The sequence below is a fragment of the Aspergillus vadensis genome (genome assembly GCF_003184925.1).
Source record: "Aspergillus vadensis CBS 113365 unplaced genomic scaffold BO88scaffold_17, whole genome shotgun sequence".
NCBI lineage: Eukaryota > Fungi > Ascomycota > Eurotiomycetes > Eurotiales > Aspergillaceae > Aspergillus > Aspergillus vadensis.
Window position 1 is genome coordinate 565,428 of NW_020292055.1, and position 27,007 is coordinate 592,434.

The following is a 27,007-nucleotide window of genomic DNA, read 5'->3' on the forward strand; positions in this document are numbered from 1 at the left end:
GGGTTGGTTACGAGCCTGTGCTGACAACATCGGTGATACTATGCAGTAATCTGCAATGTCAGGGACGGAAACTACTTTTAGAGTCATGCCGACCAGGCCGGGAGTATAATGGTATGATGAAAGCTGAGTCAAGAGGGTAATCCAGTTGTGCTGACAAGGCCGGCCAATCATGATCGCTGTCTACCGCTAATGCATCAAAAAGGCTGGCATGAATTAGTGCAGATCTACTAATTTAGGTGATGATCTTCATGCTGCGGGAGAATGCCGAGTAACGCCAACCCACGTAAGATCTTCTGCTCCCAATTCAAAGCCACTCCTCCTGCTGATAGCCTTCGTCGTCCTGAATGATTCAATCTCGGCAAAACAAAAACAAATTCTAGTGTGTATCTGAAGACCCACTGCGGTCACCTGCTAGCACGGCTGACGAGGTTTTCCACTTGGTACGACCAAGCAACCGACTTCCGGTCTACAATCCTGGACATATACTTGGATGCCAGAATTAACAGCGGAAAGAGAACAGACGCAGCTGCAGTCCACGCCAGGATTATTACATGCCAGGCCGACTCATCCTGCTGCGTCTGCCAGAAATCCGTCCCCCACAGATAATGGCACACAGCCTGCAGGATGCGATTGCGGATGACCATGATGAATAAAGGATGAAACAGATATAGTGAGAAAGAAATCATCCCGAGAAATTGCGCTAGACGAGTCTCTAGTGGAATTCGCAGGAATCGAAGATGTCTGAGCGTTCCAACAACAAGGATCGCCCCAACAGCGTGCCATCCCCGGATGCGGATCTCGGGATCTACATAGAACGGTAGCTTGAGGGAGGATTGGAACGAGAAGTCAGGTGGAAAAGTGGAGTCTTGTGGGAGACACAAGAGGTAAATCCCGCTCACGAAGAGCAGTCCGGTGAGGATACGTGCACAGTTTGTGACAAGGGTGGTCGGTTTTCTCTTCTGCCCAGCCATCAATAAATCCCGGGACGCTTCACGCAGTATATCGAGTTCCGCAAACATGAGACCAGCAAGGAAGGCCGATAATATAGGTGAGCCGAACCACATTAATGCGGCACTCAGGCAGGTGATTGCCACCAGTCGTACCATAGGTCTGATGGATGCAAGGCCGAGTAGGACCAGATAAACCGCCAGTGAGCATTGGTACTCGTATGAGATTGTCCACAAGTGGAAATTATACCCTGTCACATAGAACGGTCCACTGAGTTGAAGAGTCGTCAGGAAGGTCATGGTAAGACAACTGAGATGAGGTTGCAGCGCTGACCAGGGCTGTGCTCCAGGACAGCCCTCCTGATCACCCGGCGTCCAGTCAATCAGACCCATGTAATAAGTCAAATGGGAGATGAGGCAAAGGATCAAAACGGGAATGTAAAGTCGGAAACCACGGCGAAAGACGGAAGATGTAAGTTTTCGATAGAACTGAGCCGGGGCATCATCACGGAGTCGTATGATGGAGGTCGACACGGCATAGCCTGAGATGACAAAGAAGAGAAGAACCATTGACTGCCCGGCAAACAGTAAGCGGAACGGAGGTAACTGAAAGAAGCGACGATTTTCAGCCGCGGGGACAGCCCAGAATGATCGATAGGGAGCTCTCATTTCTCCCACCGTGAAGTGGAACCAGGCGACAATAGCCGCAGCCATGCCGCGCAGGCCATCCAGCCAATTTTGTCGAGCTTTGGCCGAAGCTGCTGATGTCATACTTAGTATACGACGGGAATTGGGGGATACTCTTAGAGTAAGGAGGATCAGATGTGCTGTAATACTTTGGTCGAGTGGGGGGTTTAAGAAGCATGGCCGAGGTGCAGCCCCGACAACTCGGAGTTCCAGCAGGGCCGATCTCGCATTGAGTCGGCAAACAGATCCTCCCTATCGAGTAACAAAGCAGTGTGGTACCTAGCATATCCCGACATAGGGTCACAAGGTTGGTGACATTCTTCGTGATAGGACAGGTATGTGAAGATCCCGGAGATGATGCTCCGTAGTCCGACGGGGAGCCATCCGATACCAAATCCCGAAGCCACTAAACCCAGGCTGCATCATTCGACGCGACCAGCATGATCTATCTGCTACTGAGATAAGCACTAACCTATCAGCAGGGTCTGGATACGAGGTAAATAGTAGACACCCCCGCAGCTTATGCAGATCACAGATCTATCATCCTCGTCGTATATCGGTGTCCTCGGCACATCGTCAACGGGTTCTTGCGTAGCCAACCAGATTGCTCAAGATGCCTCTGTCCATGTTGCGACAGTCGCTTCTGATAGAAGTGATTCCTTTAGAGGAATATTAAATATCCAAATATATTACTATATTAATGTCGAACTAAGCAATGAGCCACTGACGTTGGAATCCGAAGGAGTTCGAAAAGATCCAAAGACGCACCTGCCGCTTTCATTGCTGATTTGCGCGTGATTGCCGAGGTAGATGATGCCCTTACCCAATCGCAGTTAATAATTGTTGTTGACCCAGTATCACGGTTGGCCACTGTAATGCCGGAAGTCAGAACTCGTACATCGATATCCAGTCTAGATGTGGGAAATCGTAGCTTCCACCGAGTTGGATGAAAATTGTTGACTTGACCTTGTTGACACATTCCGTAGCGCTTATGTGATAACCAGTGTACAGGTTCTGAAACACAAAATGCAAGTTCGCTACCTGCGGCCGCCTGAAGACCGCGTAGGTTGTCCCGGCATGGGCCGATCGTAGTTACATCACTGCCATATGCAGGGACTGCGCAACAAAACATCACGATCCTGCCAACACGAATGGATGGCAGAATGCATTGGCATCAGCACTAGGTTGGCACGCCATGAGCCGTCGAAGAACGGGTGCTGAGGCTCATGACTGTTCTAAACAACGTGGTTTGCATTGCCACCTGGACCATGGCCAAGGACCGACTCAAGTCACATATAATGCAACCAAGAGGGTAGGACAAGTTGTCGTATCACCCTGAGACAATATTCTTTCTTTGGTGGTTTTCAGTCTCGCTGTCCGGCCCGTTTTGTGCTATTGAAAGCCTCACATTTCTTCCATCATGTATTACATACCCAAGCCGTTGAAGCCACACAGTGGCATAGGCTCTAGTCAGCGATTGGTCTCCCTGGCCGAACGAACTCTCAATCTCCTTGGTTGTATTGTTGCGGCCGCGGTATACTTTTACGGCTTGATGTATCTTAAGCAACCCTTGACTTTTGACATGATAATCAGTATAATCCTGGCCGAGTACTGTCGATGGAGAAACAACAAGAGACGCAGAGATGCAGCTCTGCAGGAAGAGAACGGTAACCTTGGCCTTGCTGAGAAGGGCAAGTCCAGCGAGCAGAGGTTGGACTGCGTTGCTGCTATTGTTGGGTATAGGGAGGAGCCTACCCTGTGGAAACAGGCATTGGGGAGCTATTCGCAGGCCCAGAATTGCAGATTCCTTCTTGTATGTATCGACGGGGATACAGAAGAGGATCGGGAGATGGTTGAGGTCTTTCAAGATGTAAGTGATCATCCTCTGTCTGTGTAATAGTTTATTAACATTCGTTGGCCAGGTTTACCCGGAAAGGTCTGCATTGATGCACCTAGATATCCCTTTAGCAGAGATTGCCATGCAGATGGATCGAGCAAGGTCCTCCAAGACAACTGATGCTGAGATTATCGCACAATGTTGTTCTGTCGCCAGGGGAGCTCTTGAGAAGAGTGGTATCACTCTGGTCGGCGAGAAGGGGATCTCGAAACTGTGTGTTAGTCAGCCGCACATGCACAAAAAGGGAATCATGTTCACCTCCTTCATAATCTCCTTGGTGGTCTCAGATATCCTCGACATCGAATTCTTGTGGACATCCGATTCAGACTCAATTGTGATGCCCGATACATTAACGCGTACGATGGCAACATGTGCTGCAGATCCAGGAATTGGAGGTGCTAGCACGGCACTCACTATCCACAACAAAGATGAAACAGTTATCACACAGCTTGGAAACGCGGTCTACCTGAATGAATTGTACCTGGCACGTTCCTTTACTGGAGCTGTTGCTGCAAATGACTGCCAAAGTGGACCGTCTGCTGCCTTTCGGTTCTCTGCAGTCAGTGGGGAGTTGCTGGCTTGGTACAAGCAAAGTGTGTTCGGGCATTGGATGGTGAGGATATTCCACGCCATGATTTGAGCATAGACTAACCATATAGGTTGTTAACGAGGATCGACACTTGACCACACGACTCCTTCTGAAAGGTTGGAGAGTGGTTTTTGCATCCGACGTTATGACTGCCACTGAGTCGCCCACAACATTCAGGAGGTGGCTGTTGCAGCAGGTATGTGTCCAAACGAATGTGCCCCGCCCCAGTTGTAAGCATTATACTAATATACCCAGGTTCGCTGGGGCCGAGCGGTGCACGTCGAAAGTTTCCACAGACCGAGCGTGTACCTCATGCACTCTCCGATATTGTTCTTCGGCGCCCTGCGGCGCCAATTTGCCGCCTTCGTCGTGCCCCTAACTGTTATCCTGTACCTCTGTTCTGGGATGCTCCTAATTCGAGCCTTCTCATTCCAGGATTACACCCATCGCCTGGGGCTGACAATCTCCTACCTTGTGTTTCGTAATCCATACCGACCAACTATGAAGGAGTGGATGTGGAGTCTGCCCGCACATATGTTCTATCATGTGCCGTTGCCCGCCATTCAGGTATGGAGCTTTCTTACAGTGCTCCACGATTCATGGGGAACGACCATGAGAGCCAACAAGGAGGTGAGGCATTCCAAGCTGCGTCTTAAGATTTGGGAAGTCGGATTCTTTGTCTTTTGGATGGCCATCCTGGGGGGCGCCTCGGGGAGGTATGTTGCAACGTCGCTAATGCCAGGTTCGGCTGACGTGGTGGTATTTATCCTTGCGGGTATTGTGTCCGTGTTGATTGTGGGTGGGTGGTGGACGGTTGTCGCGAAGTGAGCCGAGCTGTTGGTTTTGCTGCATGAACGGGGTGGCCATGAAGACTTCCCTGAGCCGACATACCACGAGTGTAAATATGCTTAAGTATGATTTTTTTGACAAGTAGAGGATTCAAGCAATATCGAGAAAGAAATACCTCTAAAGGATGATAGATATGCCGTGCCAATGAAAAACTGAAGGTGTCATAGCAACAGAGAGGAAAGTTGAAAAAACGCGACGTCGGGAAAAACGATACATGTCTCCCAGTAACCTGATCAGCCTACTATACGAACAATACCATCGCTTCTCACCAGTATTGTGTCCTTCATTAGACTAGTTAGACTTGTAAGTAATTCACCCACGGTCGGTATCTGAACATGCATTCGCTGATGAAGGATTGTGCAATGATTCTTTGGAGTATATATTTCGTGATCGACCTAACAATGGCTCAACATAACATCTACTTCCTGTTCGCCAAAAGCTTCTTCTTTGTCCTGTCCGCACACGCCTTAGCATCAAAGATACCATTGACGCTAGGATGCTCCCGAGTAGCCTGCGCCCAACGGTTGAAGTTCTTCGCCTCTGTCAATCCCTCCCAGATGGCGGGATCGATCAGTCCAGCCTCCTTATCCGCGAACGCGTGCAGACGGATTAGGAACGATCCAAGCAGCACCTCCACCAAAGTCAATTTGTCACTACCACCGAAGAAAGGTCCGTGCTCCTTTCCCTCCAAGCCCTGGTAGAGGAGCGGCTCGATCTCCTTCTTGATAGCAGCTACGTATCCCTCAACGCCGGCCTTCCGGTCGGCTTCGGTAGCACCACGCAGGGCGGCGTTGTAGTGCGGCGCAGCTTTGCTGGAGTAGGTGTCGACGAAGAAGGCGATGCGGGCGCGCTGCAGAGCACCCTCGGGGGTGTTTGAAGGGGGCACGAGGTGGGAGGGGTATGCGTCGGCGAGGAATTGAGCGACGATGCCGGATTCGGTGATAACTTCACTATTGTAAGAGAGGGAGGGAACGAGACCGCGCTTTTATGGAGAACATGGGTTAGCTAATACTGGCAGGGGGTGGATATGAAGGTCGGACATACCGGGTTGACTTCCAGATACCATGGCTCGCGTGGGGTGTCCAAGTCAATGGTGACCTCTTCGAAGGGAAGACCAAGCTCCTGCAGAACAATGTGGGCGCGATGAGCCCAGGGGCAGGTGCGATTGGTGTAGAGGGTGATCTTGGGGGAAGACATGATGAATATGTGTATCGATTAAGGGAGTTAACAGCTGTCAAGTGGTGAAGACGAGAGGCGGGACCGGCGGGTATAAAAAGGCCGGCAGAAGCGGGGCATCGGCAGATGGAACCGGCGGGGAGGAAAACGTGGGAGGAAGAAAGCTTACACGTCCGACGGGATTATTAATGGCCTGCCCGCCGGGTGATTTCCCACCAGGATGGCATCACTTCGGGCCTATCAATTATTCACCGAGACCCTACGTCGCTACTCACGCAGAAAGTCCAAGAAATTCGTCATCAAAGACGTTATATTGCACAATCGGGGTATAACCTATCTATATTATACTTTTGACAGTTATATATATGATAACAAGATGTATTGCATGCGGGGTATATAATGTGCTCGTAGCCGCGTAATATGTAATAGAGAATTCTCGTAATATAATCCTGATGCTAAACAGGGAACGGCTGCGACTCGCGACGAAGTCGACTGGCCCGACGACCAGCATGTTTCTCGCGATCGGCGGCTAGCGTCTGGGCAAACTTGCTGCGACGACGAATTTCGGGGCCCTTCCAGTAGAAGATGTAGATCGGAATGGCCACCAACGCGGCAATGCACCCCAGCAGGGTACTGCCCCAGGCCAGGTGAAACTTGCCGCCAATATTCTCATACAGAGGAGTCGCATACATGGTCGCAATACCAGCGAGGAAGTCACGAGCAAACCCGTTGCCGCCGGTCGCAGAGGCAGAATAGGCACCGTAGGCAGCGACCATGTAATCAATCGTAGCCATGTAGATGGAGTAATTGGCGATGGCGATCAGACAGGCGAAAATGAGGGGAGCAATCCAAGGAGCATAGGCAGGGCCGATAGACGTCCATGCAAAACCCAGCAGGCCAATGGGCTCGAGGGGAGCTAGGAACAAGAGGAGAAGCAGACGGCGCTCAGCAAGACGGGCAGCATTGCCTTCCTTCTTGCGGATCTGTCGTTGCCGCCAGATATCCGGCAGGAAAATAAGGTATGCGATGACATAGCCGATGAGAATGGCACAGAAAGCCAGGCCATTGGTGAGGGTGTTGAAGCCCCACTGATCGAAAACAAGCGTGAAGGATTCGGTGAAGGTGAAAATCAGAGCATCGGAGAAACCAGATAGGAGTGACAAACAAAGGACAATGGGCTCGCGAATGAACATCTCAAACGGACGTCTCCAGATCCTCAACACCTCTTTGACACTCAGGCGGCTTTCCTTCAATTCGTTAGGGCCGTAGATGTTGGGATCTTCGCCGGACTTGCGGCGGCGCTTGGCTTCGCGATCCAAGAGGATGGTCGCCCTAGTTTCAGGAACCAACACAAAGTGCAGAGCTTGAGTGAAGCCTCCGACAATCAATTGCACCCAGAAAACCCATGGCCACGTCAGGTACTGCCCAATGAATCCACCAAAGACGGGTCCAATGGTAGACCCGCCCACTGAAGAAAGCACGACGTATGCCACCGCGAACCCCTGGTCATCAACTTCCCACATATCTGCAGTCATACCCAGGGTGACGGAACCACCGGCAGAGCTCAGACCACCCAGGAAACGGCAAACCACGATGGTACCGAAATTAGGTGCCAAGGCGCAAGGGATCTGCCAAATATTGACTAAGAATAAACTGAGCTGCATGATCGGCCAGCGCCCGAATTCTTCACTCCAGGGCGCCCACAACTCACAACCAAAGGCGTATGCAACCAGGAAAATCATCTGCCCGACACGGGCCGCTTGAGCGCTAACATTGAACTCATTCTCAATGCCCGTGAGAGCATCCGAGTACACGCCCGTGTTGAAGTTCATGGACATTTGAACCATGAAGATCACAGTTAGGATGGTCCATTTCTTGTACCAAGGGAAGCAAAAGCCAAGTTTATCGTAGCAATCGTCCTCAGTTAGCTCCCGCTTGCCGTCAGATCGCTCTTTCTTGGACAGATCGGTGTCGCTTCCAGATGTTGGTTGCGAGGCATGCTCTGCCTGTTGGGCGAAGGGATCGTCCGATTCCGATCGGCGGGTCAGGGTTCTGAGAGCATCGTCTGTCTTGCCAGACTTCTTCTCGTCATACATACTCTGATCGGCAGGGGCACCGTTGTGCGGCGTGGGCTCAGTGGCCGTCATGATGATGGATTATAAGGCGCACCTTAGGACAGTATGAGAACGCTTGTCATGCGGGGTGGAGACGGTTAAATAAAGATAATAGAGAAGACCAATCAGTGTTTTGGGAAGGTGAGAGGGAGAGGAGGTTGATTGGACCGAGGATGATGCTGGAGTGACGATTGATTGCCAGATGGGATGTGAGGGATCTTTATAGATCACTGATCCCTTGTGGAAGGCACTTCTCCTGCACCCCGATACATTATTCTTCCTCCGAGGCACCTGGTACCCTGAAGTGCGGAGCCGATTTCTGCCATCAGTGGCATGACGTGAGGGCTTACCCATGGGGGTCTCATTAGCAAATGGCAAAGGAAGGATATCTCAAAAAGGTAATCCGAGAAGCCGTTCGCTAAAGAAGCCTGATAACGATGGCAGTCGGGGCTCGGCGGAAGAGATCTTCTCCCCTCGCTGGCGTCATAGTTCCAGCCCGTCAGACCAGGAACTGGGGTCCCCAATCACAGGCGGGGACTCCTAAATTATTCAGCTTAGACCATCATGCTAAGTACAAGGGTACTTTGTATTAGCCACATAGAATTCCGTATAATTGGCCACGGCGGCGAAAGGATATGCACTCAAATCGGAAGTGTTGGGGTTACTGTGATTGTGTGAAAGTACTGATTGCGTGGCGACCACTGGGGTCGGTTTCCTTCGAGGCGGGAAAAGATCGGAGAGACAGATACCACACGGCCGAGGTGCAGCCCGATGTGCCAGGCTCAAGGTACAGGACAGGATTTTCCGAATGGCTCAGAAAGTGGCCATGCAGGCGGTTTCCCTGGACTTCGCGACAGGCTGTGGAGTAGACACGCTCCGTTGTAGTACAAGATGCAAAAGCAATGCACGGTCACCTGCTCAGGCTAACCCGATCGGCACGACTTTTTGTCGGCCGGGGCTGGCGGTGAGCCATGACGTCACCAATCTCTTTACTCACCACCAATAATATTGCAGTATTCCCCTGGTACTACTCCTAGTTAGGTCTAGTCAGGCGGCCAACTGGTTTCTGCCTGCATTTCTGCCGCCCTTCTCCGGCCGGATCCTACACAGTCCAAAGTAAGTAGTTTTGCTACTAACAACAGTAGTCCACATCCGTCTCCTTCACCCTACATTTCCCCAGTCCCTTCTCCGCGTCCCTCCACAGCAATTCCAATATCCTTCTCCTCCACCATGACGCAGGGCTCAGCTCGCGTGTCAACTGACAACGTCACTTTACGCTTTGATATCGTTCCTCAACGTCATGGTCCATGTGGTCGCTGCCAGATGCCATCCCTCATGGTATTGGGGATGATATCGGGTCGGTCCTTGCAAATCGGTGTCTAGCCTCTTGGCTGCGAAGCTAATCCGTACACGGCCAACCTCTATCGGCTTGAAACCATGCAGCTATTCCGTCTCCCTTGTGCCGCCTGGCCTCGCATCCCGGCCTCCCGATGCAACCCGACGCCACACCTAATGTCGACCCAAGGAACGGCATCGCGTCAAGGGGAAGAAGTATGATACGTCTCAACAAAGTTCACGCACATTATGGTCCGGATAATTTCTATAGCCGCCGATTCTCGCTCTGGTCAGATGGACAATATTCCTGTCAACGCCTTCGAGACCATAGGTGAGTACATCAATCATCCCACGCAGTCTTATTCGCAGATAAGTCGAGACTCGAGTGGGAGGAACAACATTTCCGTAATCATGTTTCCTTTTGGTGCTCCGCGTTTCTCGTCCCCGCTCCCTCCATCGCACTAAATCGGTGGACCGCAACAAAGTATTTCATCGGCCATTCTCATTGAGTGAGTTGCGACCCACAGTGCATCATCCCCCTCCCATCCACGCAGACATCCAAACCGGTTCCGCCTGCGGCGTACATTATCATATGATATTCGGATCCATTGCGTTATTCGTCGCATGCGAGTCAAGTAACATATGCTGTCCATATGCATGCCGGTGTCTCGGCTTCAAGAAAGTCATATCCCACGCCCTCGTCTCGGCTCTCTGGTGGGATTACGACCGAGGTGGTGTCGGAAGCCGAGCAGCCTACTGGTAGAAATCCGCGCAGTACAAGGCTCGGGGCGATCTGCACCGTCGCAGTTGCGCATCCTGCGCGCTTCGTAGTAGCCTCAGCTGGTTTTCAGGATTCTGACAACATATCTGTCGTGGCGCTCAGCGCACAGTATGCTTCACGGTGAACACAATCGTTCATTAATTCATTTGTGATGTAAATACGTATTTGCTACAAGGGAACTTTGCATGCAGGCGTGGTATAATGGGGCATACATCCGAACCTATCGTGTACAACAAAGCCACATCTTACTCTTAATCTAACTGAGTAACTTCCTCGGTTCGGCCACTAGCAGCATGGTTTGAACAGAAAGGCCAACACAGTAACACGGTTCAGCTAGCCAACTAAAGATCCTGCTTTGGACGCTAATCCCCACTTGTGTAACTAAGAACTGTCTATCATACACTACACACCTCGGGATACGTGCACCTGGCTTTCACTGAGACAGATCGTGGCACTGTTTGCTGTGCGCCCGATGTCCATTAAGCCCAAATTGTGCTAATGCAGCATCAAGCATCGCCCAAGGCAAGCCATAAGATTATAGCGTGTCGCCAAGCCCCATTGAACAGGGGGCCCTGGTCATGGCCGACGCGTCGGACGGAGGCCATCATTGCCGTTTCCGGGATAGTCGAGCGACTCCGACGGTGCTGCGGACCCAGTAACACAGTTCAAAGTTACACAAAGATTGTACTGAAACCCAAGATGTAGAATCATCTTGGGCAGACATCTAACCGCCATATAAGAGACACACGACGCATTGCTGGTGTCGGTGAAAGACAACATGGCTGGTTTTCCAATGAAGGTAGAATAGCCACGGTTGATCGAGCAGGGTCGGGAGAGTCCGCTGCTGTAGAATGAAAGGATTTTCACCTCAATCTCGCAAGTCCATAGAAACTCATCGAAACTCATACTATCCGTGTGCCTATCGGAATCCCAGCTAGCGTGTACTTCAGTTACATTCTGGGGAATGGAGCACAGTAGTACCCACATGTCCGGTCTGTCTTGTTTTCCGATAACGTGGCGAGATGGATTTCCTGGTCCTATCATTTCCTAGTTTTCGCTCTCTATAGCCGTTCCTGGCTAATAACACACGGAAATTATCTCCAATATACTTCGCACGCCATCTTGACATCGAGCCATAACCGGTTTTGTAGCTTGAGTATCCGGGCTTCTAAGAGGTTCCTTGCTTTATCACTAACAGCCGGAAAATTGCTGGACCATGAGCCACTAGGCTTTCATGTTTCTCCTTAGTGCCATATTGTTGCGTAGCACACAGCGTTCCGAGTTCAAACGGAGTAGCAAGTAGTCTCTTCCATGCTCTCGCATTGTGTTTACTTCTCTTGGCCTAAGTTGCTATCTGGTGGACTCACTACATCGGCCACGGAAAGGAAGGTCAGTAGCCACTTTGGCAGCTGATAACGCTCGGGTAGGCCTGTTCCTCCTCAATTCCCATAAGTGTATACATTTGGTACCATGCCATTTCCTGATTATCAGAAAGATCCAAGAATAAGTGGCACTCACTGCGCCAAGACTTGAGAATTTTTAACGAGGTAATATACTGACTGTTATTATAATCCCGGTAGTCTAGAACGGGCATTACTTATAGGTCTTGTTATGCAGTACACCTATTAGTCGAGGTCGGTGAGGTGACCAGCCATCACAGAAGGCACTGGTAGGTATATTCTCGGTCCAGTTGAGTATAGTATCTTTTTCCGAAAGAAAGGTGGCAATGGATCGGTAGACAGCTTTTTCCTGCTGGTAATAAATACAATGGATAGGATTCTGGTTACAGAGGCCGGCTTGGCGAGAACTACCTCATCACTTATGACTATGAATGGCACTTTCTGTCAAGGGAAATAAAGAAATGCATTTGATCTATCTAGATCTCAAGAGAGTGGGGTGGATGGTTTAAAGGAGATTGTGATCAGAGAGCCGAAAGATCAGCTGACCCTGGCTGGAGTGAATTTCTCAATACGTTAGGTGGGGTTCTGATCGCCTTTTCTTCTTAGCAATGACTTCAGTCATGTTATATATCCTCCACCTTGTGAATATATATTTCCCAAATACCCCGCTACACCAACGTAATGGTAGTCGTATCAATATAATCCCAGAACTCTGGGCGTTCCCACGTGCAAGATCTTGTTATCTGCCTTGCGTTGGAGTTGGACTATCTTCTCACGCATGGCAAAGCACATGCCACATGCGGATGCACTAGAGGCCGACAAGGCAGGAAGATCAGGAAAGTTGTCGAAAAGATCATAATCCAGGAAAATGGTTTGCCTTCGAAGCTCCATCTCCTCACACCTCGCCCCCTCCGGATCATATTTGTCAAAGATAACCTGGTGCTCGCCTGTTCTGCATTTTTCCACAGTCCCGTGTTCCTCGTCATTGAACTGGAGGACTCTGCACCGCTGGCAGAGTGAAGTAGATACCTTCATTGCTGGACGTACTCAATAGAAGAGACTCAGTATTCACGTTGAATAGCACCCTTCTCGGGTCTCAATTTGAAACGAGGTGGCATTATGACAGCTCACACACCGTAGCCGAATTAGCTGAATCAACTTAGTAATCATGTTGATTTGAATTGAACTACCTACTACTATTGACTCTTAGTAGTCAATGACCAGAGACATGCTAGAGGGTGTCAATGAGAACATTACACCTCTAGTAGATTTCTGGATCTTAATCGAATCGACATCCCGCTCAAAATCGATTCATCCCTCTCTAATACGTCCCATCTCCTTGTGAGGCTCTTCCCCCTTCTTCGCTGCCATCGTGTGAGTATATTCTATCCTTGATTTTCGAAAGGCCATCTCTATCGCCTTTTATTGTCTCCATGTGCTCTTTCTCCACCCATCCTGGCGTGTATCCACCACCGAAATCGATCACCCATGCATCCTCGTTCCTGTCTATCAACACATTGTTCGGCTTTACGTCTCCCCAAATAATGTCAGCCTCATGCAATAATTCCACAGTCGTAGTAATTTGCTCCTCCCATTTCCTCCGTTGCGCAATTGCGACTTCACCATGTAGTGCACATGAAAGGGTACGATTGTCGCAGTCTACCAACGATAACAAAATACCGATAGCATGACGGCAGTGCTGACCAGCATATACCACACCGATAAGCCGAGGTACACGTACTTGCGAATTGTTGCTCAGTCCTTTTTTTTTTTTTTTCCATTTTCTCGTACACGTCCAACTCACGGAGGAGCTCTCGCTTGCTGCGGGGCTTCTTGAAGAAACATAACTTTCCATCGACACAAACCTTCCTTGGGTGCTTAGAATATCCATATTGACCGTCGCTGAGGCACTGTTGTACTGTTTCTGGTGTGTATTCGCTCCAACCGGGGTGAAGGGCCACGTCGCCTATGTAAACGCCCGGTTCGCGTAGCGGCATTTGAACATCATAGTCGAACCGGGGTTCCATCCTCTCATCGACGAAGTAAAGCTGCAAGTAATATGTTTCCGGTTCGAGGTAATCACGAAGTGTGAAAGCTCTTCCATCCAATGGCGATGCTTGAACTTCAGCAAGAATAGGAAGGAATGGAGCTACAACCCAGTCATAGAATTCATCGTATGTGGTTTTGCAGTCTCGGTCAAACATGTCGTTAATATATCGCGCGTACTTGCTGAAAGATGTCTGCGAGTTGACGAAGTTCTCGGGGGAAATCTCTATTCGAAAAACGCTTGCCTTTGCATGCAATGTCGAGCTCCGCCCACATATCATGTTTACCATAGACGATGTCCTGGACTGCCCAGACGGGACTTGGGGCTGTCATTTTGGGTCCTATATGCTGACCAGAAACCATTGGTGCAAAGAGTGATTGGTATGCAAGAGCGGCGGTTTGAAAGCATTTAGGTTGTTGAATGGCGACCGGGCGAGTCAATGTGTTCACTTTCGGTGGAATGTACAACCTGGCGACCACAACCACTTACTCAAACAGGAGAAGGTTGTTGTACACTTATTTATAGTCCTTCTTCTACACACCTCTGACTCATTTATTTCGGTGAAGTGCTCAGAACCACACCATAGGCTAGCAGCGGCCAGAACTCTTGAAGAAGATTATAACTGTAACTGTTGCGGTAAATGCCTCCTCGTGATCGGCAGCCACCTTATTACGATCAAAATCCTGTTTCGGGATATTCCGACAATAATGCAAGAGAGATCATTATTCTTCTCACTCGATTGCTGTATAAATGTTTATCCTGCCTAGTTAATCAAAGTACCAACATCAACACACCCACTATCGGAATTACTAGCGCAGGTGCAGTTTTGGCAAATCCCGTCCACAGCTGATACTATTCGCAAAAGGCCAGCACAATGTGTTACTCATCCATCAGATTTCACCGTGTGGCCACGTCTGGCAATCCATCACCACCTACTGCCCAAAAGCACGCCCAGTGCCAGGCAGCAGACGATGTGCACCGTGCTCCGAGCACAGCACGCGCCACTTTACCACTATTGGAGCACTTTGTAGTCGAGAGGGTTGTGTGACAAAGGACATGTGTGATAGGGGGTGGACCTGCTGTAAATGTGGACAGGACAACATCGTGCGTCACTATGTATGCAGTGGTCCACCCTCCGTAATAGGCGAAGGCGTTGGCATAAGTAATCGCTGCATTCATGTTGTTTGCTTGGAATGCCGATATATATCTACTCCTCCGAAGGATAGATATCCGATGCCCACGGACCGTTGATTGCGATACTGGCATGTCGTTGGATCAATACATTAACACTCCTCATTGAAGTTCGGTATAGGAGGCGGATATTGTATCGTTCCGATTGAGCGGCGTTGCTAGTCACAAGTTGCTTATGTTAAGTCGCTACTCTGGGTCATTCTTGTTAAGATCAGCTACTAGTGTTGGGATTGGATGTATGGTTCTAGCCGTGAATGGCACTGTTAGACTCCGGCAATGAATGAATAGAAAGAAAAGCACACTTTAATCACTCCCATACGGTAATTCCCGTGGTGTAACCTTAAAAGGCTCTCCAGTAAGCTTTTATTTTTATTTATTTATTTATTTTTTGGCTGGCCGCTTTCCGGCCAATTATACCAAACTCTCTAGCACTGCTAAGTTATCATGAACAAGGAAAGACGTAGCAGCACAATGGTGACAGCGAAAATGGCCCCCACAACGAACTGAATCAACAGTCTAAATAAATATTCTACCAAGAAAGACAATATAGTACAAACAGTATGTACAAACAATATGTACAAACACACCCTATCACACCCCCATCCTCCCTACAGGACCACCGACCAAATCTGTTCCTTAAGAAATAACAGTAACATTATCACCCAAGTTCCTGCAGTTCTTGGGCAAAGTAATAACGGCACCCTCACCCCTAGCTACATCCGAGTGATTATAAGTCGGGTTGAACGCCATGATCTGGCCCACAGTAGAGCCATACTTGTCGGCTAGATCCTTGTAGGTGCCATAAATAAGTTGATACGGCTCAACCTCACACACACTAGGACTGCACTGAGGGACCTTCAGCTCATTGTTCACCTGCACCAGTGCGTCAGGATCACTGACTCCACCCTGAGCGGTTGCGGAGAGGGCGTCGACAGTGATGTTCAGCCTCAGGGCGATGGTGCGGATAGTGTCACCCTTCACGGTGTAGTATGTGTGAGGACCACCGGAAACGCAGTCGGCGTAGTTGTCGTTGTGGCTAGGAAAGAGCAGACATGTGGAGTTGTCGGGTGTGCAGGTCTCCGGGGGAATGAGCAGCTGTTCTCCTGTCAGGAAGGGGATCATGGCATCGGCCATGCGGTTGAGTCGTGCGATATCGCAGATTCCACGGTTTACGGAATTGGAGACACTGGCCATGGTGTCGCCTTCTTGGACGGTGTAGAGACCGACGGTGCTGTTTAAGTGGGAGCGGTTGCAGGTCGGCGCTGCCGTGGCTGCCGACGCCAGAAAAGGCAGTGCTGCGAGAGATAGGAAGTGCATGGTAGAAGAATTGAAGTCAAATGAATGGAATTTTCAAAGAGCGACAAGGTTTGTAGTTAAGGGAGTGACTTTCTTTTGCTGTATGATGAGCGGAGTGTAGTTGATAGGATTTATGGGCGAGGGCGCTCTCATTTTATGTTCATACAGAGATTGCGTCCCTTCCGTGGTCGGGTCGATGGTGATGATGTGTCCAATGTCGCAACCAGATATTCGATGGAGGAAGCTCCGGCGATCTTTCTCATACGCGTAAGCTTAAAGTATATTGCAGCCTCGGAGATAATGGCTTCCCGCGGGGACGGCCCCGCAACGGCGAAGATCTTATCCCAACCGCGTACCCTTACAGTCGCCATCTGGGACTGGGCTTCGATATTTGCAAATCCCGGTGTTTATACTGGATGAACTGAGTAACGAGGCTGTGGTGTGAAACGAAGTGGATCTGGAAAAGTGTGTGCTGCATGTTGAAGAAGCTATGCTAGGGTAGTGGAAACTGATAGCTTTCAATCCCCGGCAGTCGCGGGCAAGCTACTGCAGATTGTACCTGAAAAGGTAAATGGGTATAGGGAGCAATATATATTGTGGGCTTACTTTCTGCTCCTTGTGAAATTCTGAGGCCTTGGAATAGATTGACTTATCGGCCTTTTTTGGTGTTGTCCCCGTATTTATCGGCTATTCCGGAGACTGCCTACTTCGGAGATAAAGCAAGCGTTTGGTTTTCGGAGACTACGCCGAGCACAGAATTTGACATGACATTGTCGTCAACGCTTCTCAATAAACGAGGATCATACATTGAACGAGCAGTGAAGAATCAATTAAAGACATAACGACATCCTATAATTATCTTGGCATAAGCCCTGGCATCCGCCCGGCAATGGCCGCCAGGGTCCGCCGGGATGCCGATCGTTTCTTGCCCCGGATATCCTCCCCGACAGAATTCCGCATTCGGGGGTACCTTGCGAAAGGGCGGGACCGTATACTCGGCCTTGCGGCCCGGGCGCGCACGGCAATGACAACTTCCTAACATATGAATTGAACATTGAATCTAAATGTAGTGGGGGAGAGAAAGGAATTCAATATCTGTTTAGTAGAATTCGAGCAACATCCCTCAATTATCCAAGCTTGGTGCTTCTTATCTGTTTCTCGTCCAATGTAGATCCTGTCTCGCTCTTTCATTAGGTATTTACATTTTTACATAATCCTAATAACTACTGCTGATTTTACCCCTTCACTACTTGCTGTGGTTCTGCTATTTTAATCTAGTGCCATTTGCTTACTGCAATGCATATGCTGTATCAAATATATGTCTGCAGCCTTTTCTGTATAGAGAAGATCTGCCTGGCACATTGGCAACAAGCCGAGTATGCGGAACTTGACCCGTCTGAGTCTGTCTGCATGTGACGTATCTCCAATAAGCTGAAGACATCAGAGACGGGACTGACTATTTTCTACTTGTTTAACTCGGTCAATTCGCACGACATTTCGGGCTGAACTTATTCTACGGCGATCCCAGCTGCTCCTTCTCTTGGCAGTATCAAGCATGACTTTATGAACAACAACAAACCATCTACTAAATACTTTGGCGCAATCAATCGTGGAATTGGGTGAAGTGCCTTCGGGGTTTTGAAGATAAGAATTGTTTGGATTAATAGCGGTGACATAGAGGCGAAGATACCACACCCTGTATATATAGTTACTTCAGCCTATGCTGACTGTGTGGGTTATCATTGACTTATTCATTTATTCTTGAAGGAAATATCCTATTACATACAGAGCTAACTCAGTATCAGACACAGTATCATATCATGTACATAAGTTAATTCAGGGTCAAAATTTCTCTGATATGACCGAACTGTCTTCCAGCTCCGGTCTGACACTGTTGCAGTTATTTCTGACCCCGTCGCGTGTCGCGTGTGGCTTCCCGCAACTTAGTTTTACATTAGTCATCAATAGCTCGCGTTCACGTGACTAGTAACACAAATGTACTCCATCATATGAGAAGACTTTTAATAAAAAACCAAATCTTGGTTGTGGTCTACCTGCTTTCAAAGAGAATGGTTGTTCTTTGATTATATCTTTTTCTATTTGTTTTCAATTCCCGAGTTTCTGTATGTTCATTCTATACTGACCACTTCTTCAAGGTCCAATTGCTGCGGAGTGATCTCCTCACACATGTCTGCCATCCATGCCGTAAACGCCTAGTAGGATGTCGTCTGGTTCATTATTCCTGAATCAGGCGTGGAGGGATGCATGTTCGGCGGACAAACTTTACTTCTCAGCAGAAGGGTGCTGTCCCTCACCTCCTAGGTACTTCTCTTGAAGTGCATCGATGGCTAGCACTCCTAGCTGCTGTACGGAACCCAGCGAGGAGATTTGCAGCACGCTGATTTCAAGCCCAAGGTTCTGCCGCCACCATCTGCGAATTTCGACACTGACCAGGGAATCAAGGCCCAGGGCAGTTAACGAGGAGGTAATATCTATACTTTCCTTGCGCAATGACATGATGGAGCACAGCATATTCACAATCTCGTTGGTAACAATCTCGAGGCTTGAGTCCTCGCGCAAGACCTCAGGGTTGGCAGCCACCGTGTTGAGGAATTGTTTCAAGGGACTATCGCCCGAGACCAAAGCGCTCCTACGAGAAGTGTTCAGGTTGCGGTGCACGCTCACTCGGATGTCATCCTTGGCAAGGCCATTGAGTCCCCTTGTTTGGGATATGTAGCCGACAAGGAGGTCGGCGATGCCACCTGAGCTCTCAGCTCCTGCGGCCTTTGCGGCACGGTGCTGACTGAGAACCACCCGGATGGATTGCAGGACCTCGCTCTCAGAGAGTAGAAGGTTCACGCCCTTCAGCTTCTGGAAGGTTGCGGCGTGCTCGCTGACGTAGCCCACTTCACCCATGACGCCGACATCGATGACATTGGCCGGCAGCCCCAAAGCTCGGCGATAATGGGTCAGGGCATTCTGGAAGGTGCCTCCAGCAGCGTAGTTGGTCTGCCCCCAGTTCCCCTGATGGCCCACAATGGAACTGAAGATGAGGAAGAAGTCCAGGTCCACGTTGTGGTCAAAGACCTGGTGAAGATTCCACGCTCCCTGCACTTTGGGCGCGGTTGCTCCCTCCCAGTCGTCTATTGTCATCTGCACTACAGATCGATCCTGCAAGGATTCATTGGTCAATGACTAACTTCATCGATATTTGTTTGCAGGATGCCTTACCCTTAACAACATTGGCATGTGTAGCACACCTGCGATAGGTCGAGGGCTAAGTTCCACTGCCCGCCTGATGTCCTCGATGTTTGTGACAGTTCCTGTAACCAGCGTTGTATTGCCACCCAAGGCTTGAAGTTCGCGAAATACCTCTTCCGTCCTGGGTTTGGTGTGCGCAGTGGGGGAGAGATAAACCAGATACCGGGCCCCATTCTCAATCATCCAGGCCGAGACAGATCGACCCAGTCCACCAAGGCCACCGACAAGGAGGTATGCCTTCTCGCTGGAAAAGAGTGGTGAGCTTTCTAGACCGACGTTTGTGCGTAGCTCCTTCGGCTCCTCCGGCATTTTCACCACAATCTTCCCAATGTGCTGTCCACCTTGCATGTATCTGAATGCCTTTGTCACCTCTGCTGCGTGGAAAACATGGGTAGGGTAGACCGGCTTGACATGGCCTTGTATGATAAGGTCTGCGCATTGCTCCAAGTACCTGGTGTTATTTAATGATTAGTACATGGGCCTGCCACTTTCGCCAAACGCCCACTTACCGTTGGATCACCTGCGGCTTTCGATCGATCAACACAGATAGGTCAACACCGGAGAAATTCCGGTTGTCTGCGAACTCGTTCATACTGAGCATTCCGTAGTCGAGGAAATCGCGCTTGCCAAGCTCTATCATTGTTCCGAAGCTGGCAACGCACCGCCAAGACGCGTGAAGCAGCTCTCCAGACAGGGAGTTCAGTACCACGTCTACTCCTCTCCCCTCGGTGTCTCGAAGGACCTGATCTGCGAAGCTGGCATCTCGTGAATTGTAGATCCGGGATCGGGGGATTCCGAAATTCTCCATGAGGAATTGAACTTTTTCTTCGCTCCCAACAGTGGCATAAACCTATATATAATGAGTTTCAAAAGATCCATTAATATGGAGCTAATACCCCAGTATCTTATATGACTAACCTCGGCCCCGATCATTTTACTGAGCTGAATAGCGGCCTGACCAACGCCTCCGCAAGCCGACTGAATGAGAACAGACTGAGGGAAATTGTCAGCATGATGGGACCGAAGATAGACCACTACTAGTAGAAAAACTTACGTCTCCTGGTTGCAACTTGGCAAGCTCCATCAGAGAATGGATCGCGGTTAAAAATACACTCGGGATAGTGGCAGCGTCCTCGAAACTCAGGCTATCGGGAATACGAACACAGAGATTCTCTGCCGTAATCACACTGGTTGAGAAGCATCCTCTTGAAGCCCCGGTCATTACTCGATCGCCTGGTTGAACTCGGGTAACACCAGACCCGGTCCTGACAACCGTTCCTGACCCTTCGAGTCCCAGTGCGGTCTTCGATCCAGGAATTACGCCCATGGCAATGAGAACATCCTAGAGGCAGATAGAATAGTCAGCATCTTCAAGTTTCCGCGAATTCGCGTGGTCGACAATGCACTCCAGTGGTGTTTCTACCCACCTTGAAGTTGAGCCCAATAGCCTCCAAGCGAATCTCAACCTCGTTGTCGCCCAATTCTCTTGTATGCGTCTGTACCCAAGCCAACGAGTCGAGCGACCCATTCTTCTCAATGAATAACTTTCTTCCAGTGCCCTCTTCCGGTTCCTCTGTGTGCTCACTTGGCGAATATGGGAAATATCTGGGAACATGCGCTGTACCGTTAACGATCGCATACTCGGGGTCAATTTCCGCTCCTTCTCGCTGCTTCTGCGCGATAAAGTTTGCAACAGTTTTCAGTAATCCGTCCGTGGCTTCTTGGGAAGCAAGATGGTCGACTTCCACTGTCACAAAATCAACCGATATTTCGAACCGAAGATTCCGCGCCACTCCCAAAACTAGTGCATAGCGTGGATCGGTACAGTGTATTTGGCAGTTCTTCGTTAGCCAGACCATTCCTCCGAACTCGGTCGAGGTAGTATAGGCAACGAAAGCATCCCAATCCTGGCCATTGATTTCGTGGAAGAAGGGGCTTTCTAGGTCCAACAAGGAAACGACAAGTTGCCCTGTCGGCATATCCTGCCCCAGCCTTTGCCAGGAAATATCGTAGCCCATCTGGATGAAGCTGCGCTCGATATTCTTTGCTGCGTCGGTAATCTTGGAGTGATACAGGAGGGTAATCGGTGAGCGGGCGGGGACGCCTTCGTCCGCCGCTGGAGAGGAAATAATGTAAGCATCAACCTGGTAGGGCTCTTCATCATCGTAGACGGCGGAGTCAACTCCATTGAATCCGGCCTTCCGGAGTTCCTCGTCCCATCTCTGGACGGGAACATAGGGCTTGGTGCTGCGTCCGTCCTCGCTGCCCAACCACCACCCTGGAAGTGTACCCTTTTACATGCTATTAGTACAGAGCAAATGAAAGTTATTGAAACCGTTTCTTCTCAACTTACCATAATGAAGGACATAAAAAGCATCTCTGGCATTTTGTGAGCGGCACTTCAGAAAGAACATTTCAATTATTGAAGCTCACCTGTGCAAAGCTCTTGCAGATAGAGCTTACCGCCGGGTGCAAGCAGCTTTCGAACATTGCATAGAGTGGTATGTAGCGAAGGCGTTGCATGTAAGACCTGCATTATCATAAATCAGTACACACAAGATTGAAAGGGTGATAGGGTGGAAGAAATGAATCTTACATTGTCGGCGATAATCAGGTCAAAACTGTGAGATGCGAAACCTTGCTCTTCGGGGTCCTTGGTAATATCTAGAACACGGTAATTCACCTGTTCGTAGCTCTGAAATTGCTCCTTTGCTGTGGCAAAAAAACCTGGGGAGATGTCGGTAAAGGTGTACTCCGAGTACATGCGCATGCCGGCATTAGTAACAAGCGACTTGAGAGCTCTGGCTGTTGTGCTGCCAGTCCCTGCGCCGATCTCGAGGATTTTAATAGTAGGCCTGGTGTGACCCATCGTGGCGAAGAAAGAGTCTATCTGCTTCTTGGAGGCGTATAAGTTTGACAGAACATTATCTTTCGTCAGGAGCTCTAGTGGCTCAACCTCGCCCGTCGCCAGACCCGTAATGTTCTCGAATATGGATTCCACGGCCATCCTCAGAGGCGCTGATTGCTCATTATCCACTGCACTCACTGATCTTGCTTTGATGAGTGTAAGGCGTTGTTGCGGGTCCAATGCTGCCCAATCACGAGCCTCGGGAATGATATGGTTGTACTCGCCATTGGTAATGCGGGTTGTCTCCGTTTCAAGCCAGCTTTTATATTTGGCAAAATGATCGATCTGAATATCGGTGGATCGAAGACGCTCGTGAGTCTCAAGGACACAAAGAACGGTGAGTTGTTCCAGCAAAACCGCATTGCTCTTGCTAGACTTCACCTGGAAAAGGTCCTGATATGGCACGAGATCGATATGGGGAGCCCACTTCATCTCCACTGCCGCCAGGTCGTCAACCCTTTCTGCCATATCAAGGCTACTGAATGTACAGCCCTGCATCTGGAGAACAGGCTCCCCATTCGAAAAGGCCACTATGCGCCCATCAAGTGCATCGCCCTCTGCTGCACCAACAGATACCTGGATACGGAGAGCTTCGCTTGCAGGTGCGACTTGAAGCTCCGTGATTGTCTTTGGTACCACTGGACGCTCGATCTTGCGTGGTTTACCGCCGCATTTTGCCAGGATCATCAGCTGCAGACACTGGTCGATGATGGTGGGATGAATGTGATAATAAGACTCACTATCCGAGAACTTATCATTCACTGTAGCGATTGCATTGCCACCTGTCGGATCCACCGTAATATCCTCCAGACCCTGGAAGGTTGGCCCGTACGTCAAGCCAAGGGTGGAAAGAGCGCGGTACCAGACGAGCGAGTTGATTCTGCGAGGCAAGGAATCTCCAAGACGACAATCATCTCTTGGTGTCCACTGTCCCCCCCTTACCAGGCCAGTAGCATGCTTCGTCCAGTGATCGTTGACGAAGGAAGAAATTGTGAACTCAAAAGCCGCCGAGTCCGACACGCTGGTGATCTTTGCCGGCCTGAGATTGGTTATAAGCTCCACCGGAGTCCCTGCTTGAAGAAGCAAAGCATTGTTCATATGCAGCCGATGAACAGTATACTGGGGGATGCCAGTTATCCTTCTCATGGCTTCTCCTACTATAGCGACATATCCAGCACCTGGAAACACAATGTCACCGCCGACCTTGTGATCTTCCAGCCATGGCACATCCTCCAGTCGCAGAATATTTCTCCACGCAGGCTCCAAATCGCTGGCCTCTAGCATTGGCGACCCCAAAAGCTCATGATTCGGGAATTTTCGGAGCCTCCACCGCTTCGTGACCCTACTTTCTTCCCAGTATGAGGTGCGTTCCTGCCAAGGGTAAAGTGGCAAGTCTGTAAGAACTGTCTCGTCCCGAGTTCCGTTGACACGACCGAGGTTGACGTCCAAACCAAGCGTATAGACATGGCCCGCCGTGGCCATCAAACTGCCTACCAAATCCTTTCCTCTGACCAGTGAGGAAACGTGAACGAGATTCGCGGGCGATCGACTAGATGAAAAGATCTGCCGGAGGGGACCGGCCAGTGTTGAGTGCGGCCCGATCTCGAGGAAGACCGCACTTTCTTCGTCCCTGAGTAAGGACTCAACCGCGGAACAGAAGCGCACGGGAGACTCCAGGTTCTTCTGCCAGTACGCAGCGTCTAGTTGAGGCGGACCCGACTCGAAATCTGTGCTCACTGTTGAATATGGAAGGGGAGGATGAGTTCCAACGTATCTTTCGAGGATGGCCCTGTATTCCTCCCCAATGGCTCTCATGTGATCTATTTGCCGCAAGCGTCAGTAAGCACCCAGATGTGTATACAACAGGCATGAAACTCACGGGAATGGTATGCAATATTAACTTGAAGGCGTCTGTAGAAGGTTTCCGGCCGCGCAAGTCTGATTCTCGCGGCGACAGCTTCGACCTTGTCCACATCGCCAGAGATAGTCACACTCTGAGGACTATTCTCACAGGCAACTACTGCACCCTCCACCAGAAACTCTTCAACTTCCTGGGCGCTTAAGCCAACGGCAGCCATGGCCCCTTCAACCGGGAGTGAGCTGGCCAACTTCCCGCGGTAGAAAGCAACCACGATCGCTTCTTCTGCAGTCAAGCTCCCCATCGCGTAGGCTGCAGCTATTTCTCCACTGGAATGGCCCACTACTGTAGTTGGCCGAATGTTCCACTCGGCGAATAGGTCCACGAGGCCAATTTGGAGGGCTGTGCACAGAGGCTGTACGAACTCTGCTTTGCCGGTCCAGGATCCGACTGCTGCATCAGCCAGAGTCTCTGATTGTTGTCAGTTAGCATAGGCCCTTGCACCAGGGTGGCTAGGGTTCATTGGTTATACCTGAGATTGTCCATGATGGGGGATCCTCCAGTGTCCTCAAGGCCATATCCATTCTTCCTATGCTGTTTCGGAAGGAGGGTAAAGCCTGCAGAAGCTCGGCTGCCATACCTGCCCATTGCGCGCCCTGCCCATTGAAGACAAATACCAGGCTTGGGGGCTTCGCAGGGGATCTGCGCGCATCCGATAGCGCAGGCTGACCGTTGTCGTCACTTGTCACGAAGCCTCGACATATCATGTGGTCTCGACGCTGACACAGTGTGTATGCGGTGTCGATTGTGGGGGCTTGGCTGGTAGCCAGATACTCCTTTGTGGCGTTAATTCGGGCGGTAAGGGATTCCATGCTGTCAGCAGACACAACATGGACATATGGGCGCCCTTTGCTGTCTTTGTTCTTCTTTACGCCCCGGACATAGAATGGAGCGGATTCGACGATGGCCTACTGGGATTAGAAAATGCACAGAAGTGTCTAAGCTGACCTTCGGGTGTCTTACATGCGCGTTGACGCCGCCAATACCGAATGAGTTGACACTGACCCTTTCCATGCGGTCTGCTGGCCAGGGAGTAATTTCAGTGGGCACTCTGAGTTGAGCTTCCTCAAAGGGAACTAGATTATCACAGGGATACTTGTCAGTATCGGGGATTGAAATGAAATAGAGCTATTGGAGGGTTTTCTCGTACTGCCTGGATTGGGTGTGGAGAAGTGAATGTTTGGCGGGATCTGTCTGTGCTCGAGAGCCAGCGCAGCTTTGATCAGGCCGGTAAGTCCGGAGGCACCCTCAGAATGGCCGAGATTGGGTTTCACCTACAAGCAAACGCGGTCAGTGACAAGTCTTAAGACTGTTGAGAAAAGGATGGATAGTACCGCGCCCATAATGATCCCCTTTTCACCAAAAACGTTGGCAATCGCCCCAGCCTCGATTCGATCTCCGAGAGCGGTTCCCGTTCCGTGAGCCTCGATATAGCCCGTCTGAGCAAGGTTTGAAATTCCAGCTTGCTCATAGGTTTTCCGGATGAGCGCTGCTTGGGCCTCGGCGCTGGGAGTGGATAATCCTGGAGTTTTCCCATCACTGTTTGTCCCCGTTCCCCGAATAACACCGCGAATGGGATCATTGTCGCGAATTGCATCCTCAAGCTTCTTTACATAGATAGCGTTAATTGCCTCACCGCGAGCGTATCCATTTGCAGAGGCGTCAAACGTTTTACACCTTCCATCTGGAGAGAGTGCTCCTTCTTCAGTCATGGCAATTGTATAAGTTGGTGTGAGGAGGAGGCTGGTTCCTGCCACGATGGCAGATGAGCATTCCCCTGTTGCAATGGCACGTTGAGCCATATCAAGCCCGACAAGAGATGAGGAGCAGGCTGTTCGAACTGTGCAGCTGTTGCAATAATTCATGTCAGCAACATGGTCTCATCAACGGGGCACGACACAATAGCCATATGTAGAACGTACCTGGGCCCTGTGAGGTCGTAGTGGTAAGAAACGCGATTGGCAATGGCAAAATCACCTGTGCCACCAACCCGGCCCTGGCCCAAATTCTGATAGTCCTTGCGGGTCATATCCAACCAGTCTTCTCCAAAGACTCCGACAAAGCACGCAATGTCCTTGCCCTGCCAGTCGACCTGACCTCCGCTCTCCATGCATTCCCAGACCACCTTCAGTAGTAGACGTTGCTGTGGGTCCATTCTGGCCAGCTCGATTGGGGAGATGTTGAAGAACTCCGCATCAAACTTGCCAATGTCTTCATCCAGGCAATAAGCATACTTGCACCGCACAGATCCGCTTTTGCCCGACTCGCTGTAGAACCCATCGATGCTGTACCGGTCCGCGGGGAGTTCCCTACGAGCGCACCGCTTGTTCACAAGCAGGTCCCAAAATTCAGAGTCGTTCGTCACTCCACCGGGGAGCCTCAACCCAATCCCTACGATGGCTAGTGGGCAGGAAGTGGCCGTCTCAGAAGTTCCAATGCTGCCCATCTTGGTCGGAGGTAAATCGGAAAAGGGCAACAAGTGTTTTCACAAAATAGATGATTCAAGATCTTGGTTTCAGTGGTTGAATGGAATCGTATTTGTTTCTCTTCTTTCCAAATGACAGGGCAGTCATCTCTTTATATCTCAGTCAAGGAAAACCACCCCCCACCA

General features: G+C 50.1%; 7 protein-coding genes across 7 annotated transcripts; 1 reads left to right on the forward strand and 6 right to left on the reverse strand.

Annotated features, from left to right (window-relative positions):
• Positions 1 to 330: 330 nt before the first annotated feature.
• On the reverse strand, positions 331 to 1,718 carry BO88DRAFT_465934 (acyltransferase family protein; the record flags this gene model as incomplete). Its single annotated transcript, XM_025711443.1, has 1 exon — positions 331 to 1,718. The coding sequence occupies one exon, from the start codon at positions 1,716 to 1,718 to the stop codon at positions 405 to 407; it is 1,314 nt and encodes a 437-aa protein (XP_025561205.1). The 3' UTR covers positions 331 to 404.
• A 1,336-nt stretch (positions 1,719 to 3,054) lies between these two features.
• BO88DRAFT_344544 (glycosyltransferase family 2 protein) lies at positions 3,055 to 4,948 on the forward strand (the record flags this gene model as incomplete). Its single annotated transcript, XM_025703236.1, has 4 exons — positions 3,055 to 3,504; positions 3,557 to 4,144; positions 4,191 to 4,316; positions 4,376 to 4,948. 4 exons carry the CDS (start codon positions 3,055 to 3,057, stop codon positions 4,946 to 4,948), a joined length of 1,737 nt encoding a protein of 578 aa, XP_025561206.1.
• Positions 4,949 to 5,269: 321 nt separating this feature from the next.
• On the reverse strand, positions 5,270 to 6,242 carry BO88DRAFT_369038 (glutathione S-transferase family protein). Its single transcript, XM_025704129.1, has 2 exons — positions 6,014 to 6,242; positions 5,270 to 5,951 (listed from the first exon to the last, which is right to left on the reverse strand). The coding sequence occupies exons 1-2, from the start codon at positions 6,164 to 6,166 to the stop codon at positions 5,388 to 5,390; spliced, it is 717 nt and encodes a 238-aa protein (XP_025561207.1). The 5' UTR covers positions 6,167 to 6,242; the 3' UTR covers positions 5,270 to 5,387.
• A 225-nt stretch (positions 6,243 to 6,467) lies between these two features.
• Positions 6,468 to 8,593, reverse strand: BO88DRAFT_81970 (MFS transporter). The gene has a single exon (XM_025713167.1). It carries the CDS (start codon positions 8,290 to 8,292, stop codon positions 6,601 to 6,603), a length of 1,692 nt encoding a protein of 563 aa, XP_025561208.1. The 5' UTR covers positions 8,293 to 8,593; the 3' UTR covers positions 6,468 to 6,600.
• A 4,503-nt stretch (positions 8,594 to 13,096) lies between these two features.
• BO88DRAFT_427151 (uncharacterized protein) lies at positions 13,097 to 14,154 on the reverse strand (the record flags this gene model as incomplete). Its single annotated transcript, XM_025708961.1, has 3 exons — positions 13,097 to 13,536; positions 13,580 to 14,061; positions 14,096 to 14,154. 3 exons carry the CDS (start codon positions 14,152 to 14,154, stop codon positions 13,097 to 13,099), a joined length of 981 nt encoding a protein of 326 aa, XP_025561209.1.
• A 1,457-nt stretch (positions 14,155 to 15,611) lies between these two features.
• On the reverse strand, positions 15,612 to 16,680 carry BO88DRAFT_445092 (LysM peptidoglycan-binding domain-containing protein; the record flags this gene model as incomplete). The annotated part of the gene is made up of 3 exons (XM_025710170.1): positions 15,612 to 16,308; positions 16,400 to 16,457; positions 16,534 to 16,680. The coding sequence occupies 3 exons, from the start codon at positions 16,678 to 16,680 to the stop codon at positions 15,650 to 15,652; spliced, it is 864 nt and encodes a 287-aa protein (XP_025561210.1). The 3' UTR covers positions 15,612 to 15,649.
• Positions 16,681 to 18,356: 1,676 nt separating this feature from the next.
• Positions 18,357 to 26,842, reverse strand: BO88DRAFT_465950 (type I polyketide synthase; the record flags this gene model as incomplete). Its single annotated transcript, XM_025711444.1, has 15 exons — positions 18,357 to 19,480; positions 19,541 to 20,021; positions 20,080 to 20,420; positions 20,489 to 20,563; positions 20,625 to 20,912; positions 20,998 to 21,861; positions 21,924 to 21,949; positions 22,004 to 22,100; positions 22,167 to 24,298; positions 24,358 to 24,807; positions 24,869 to 25,304; positions 25,360 to 25,472; positions 25,547 to 25,670; positions 25,731 to 26,244; positions 26,319 to 26,842. The coding sequence occupies 15 exons, from the start codon at positions 26,840 to 26,842 to the stop codon at positions 18,593 to 18,595; spliced, it is 7,353 nt and encodes a 2,450-aa protein (XP_025561211.1). The 3' UTR covers positions 18,357 to 18,592.
• Between the last annotated feature and the right edge of the window lie 165 nt (positions 26,843 to 27,007).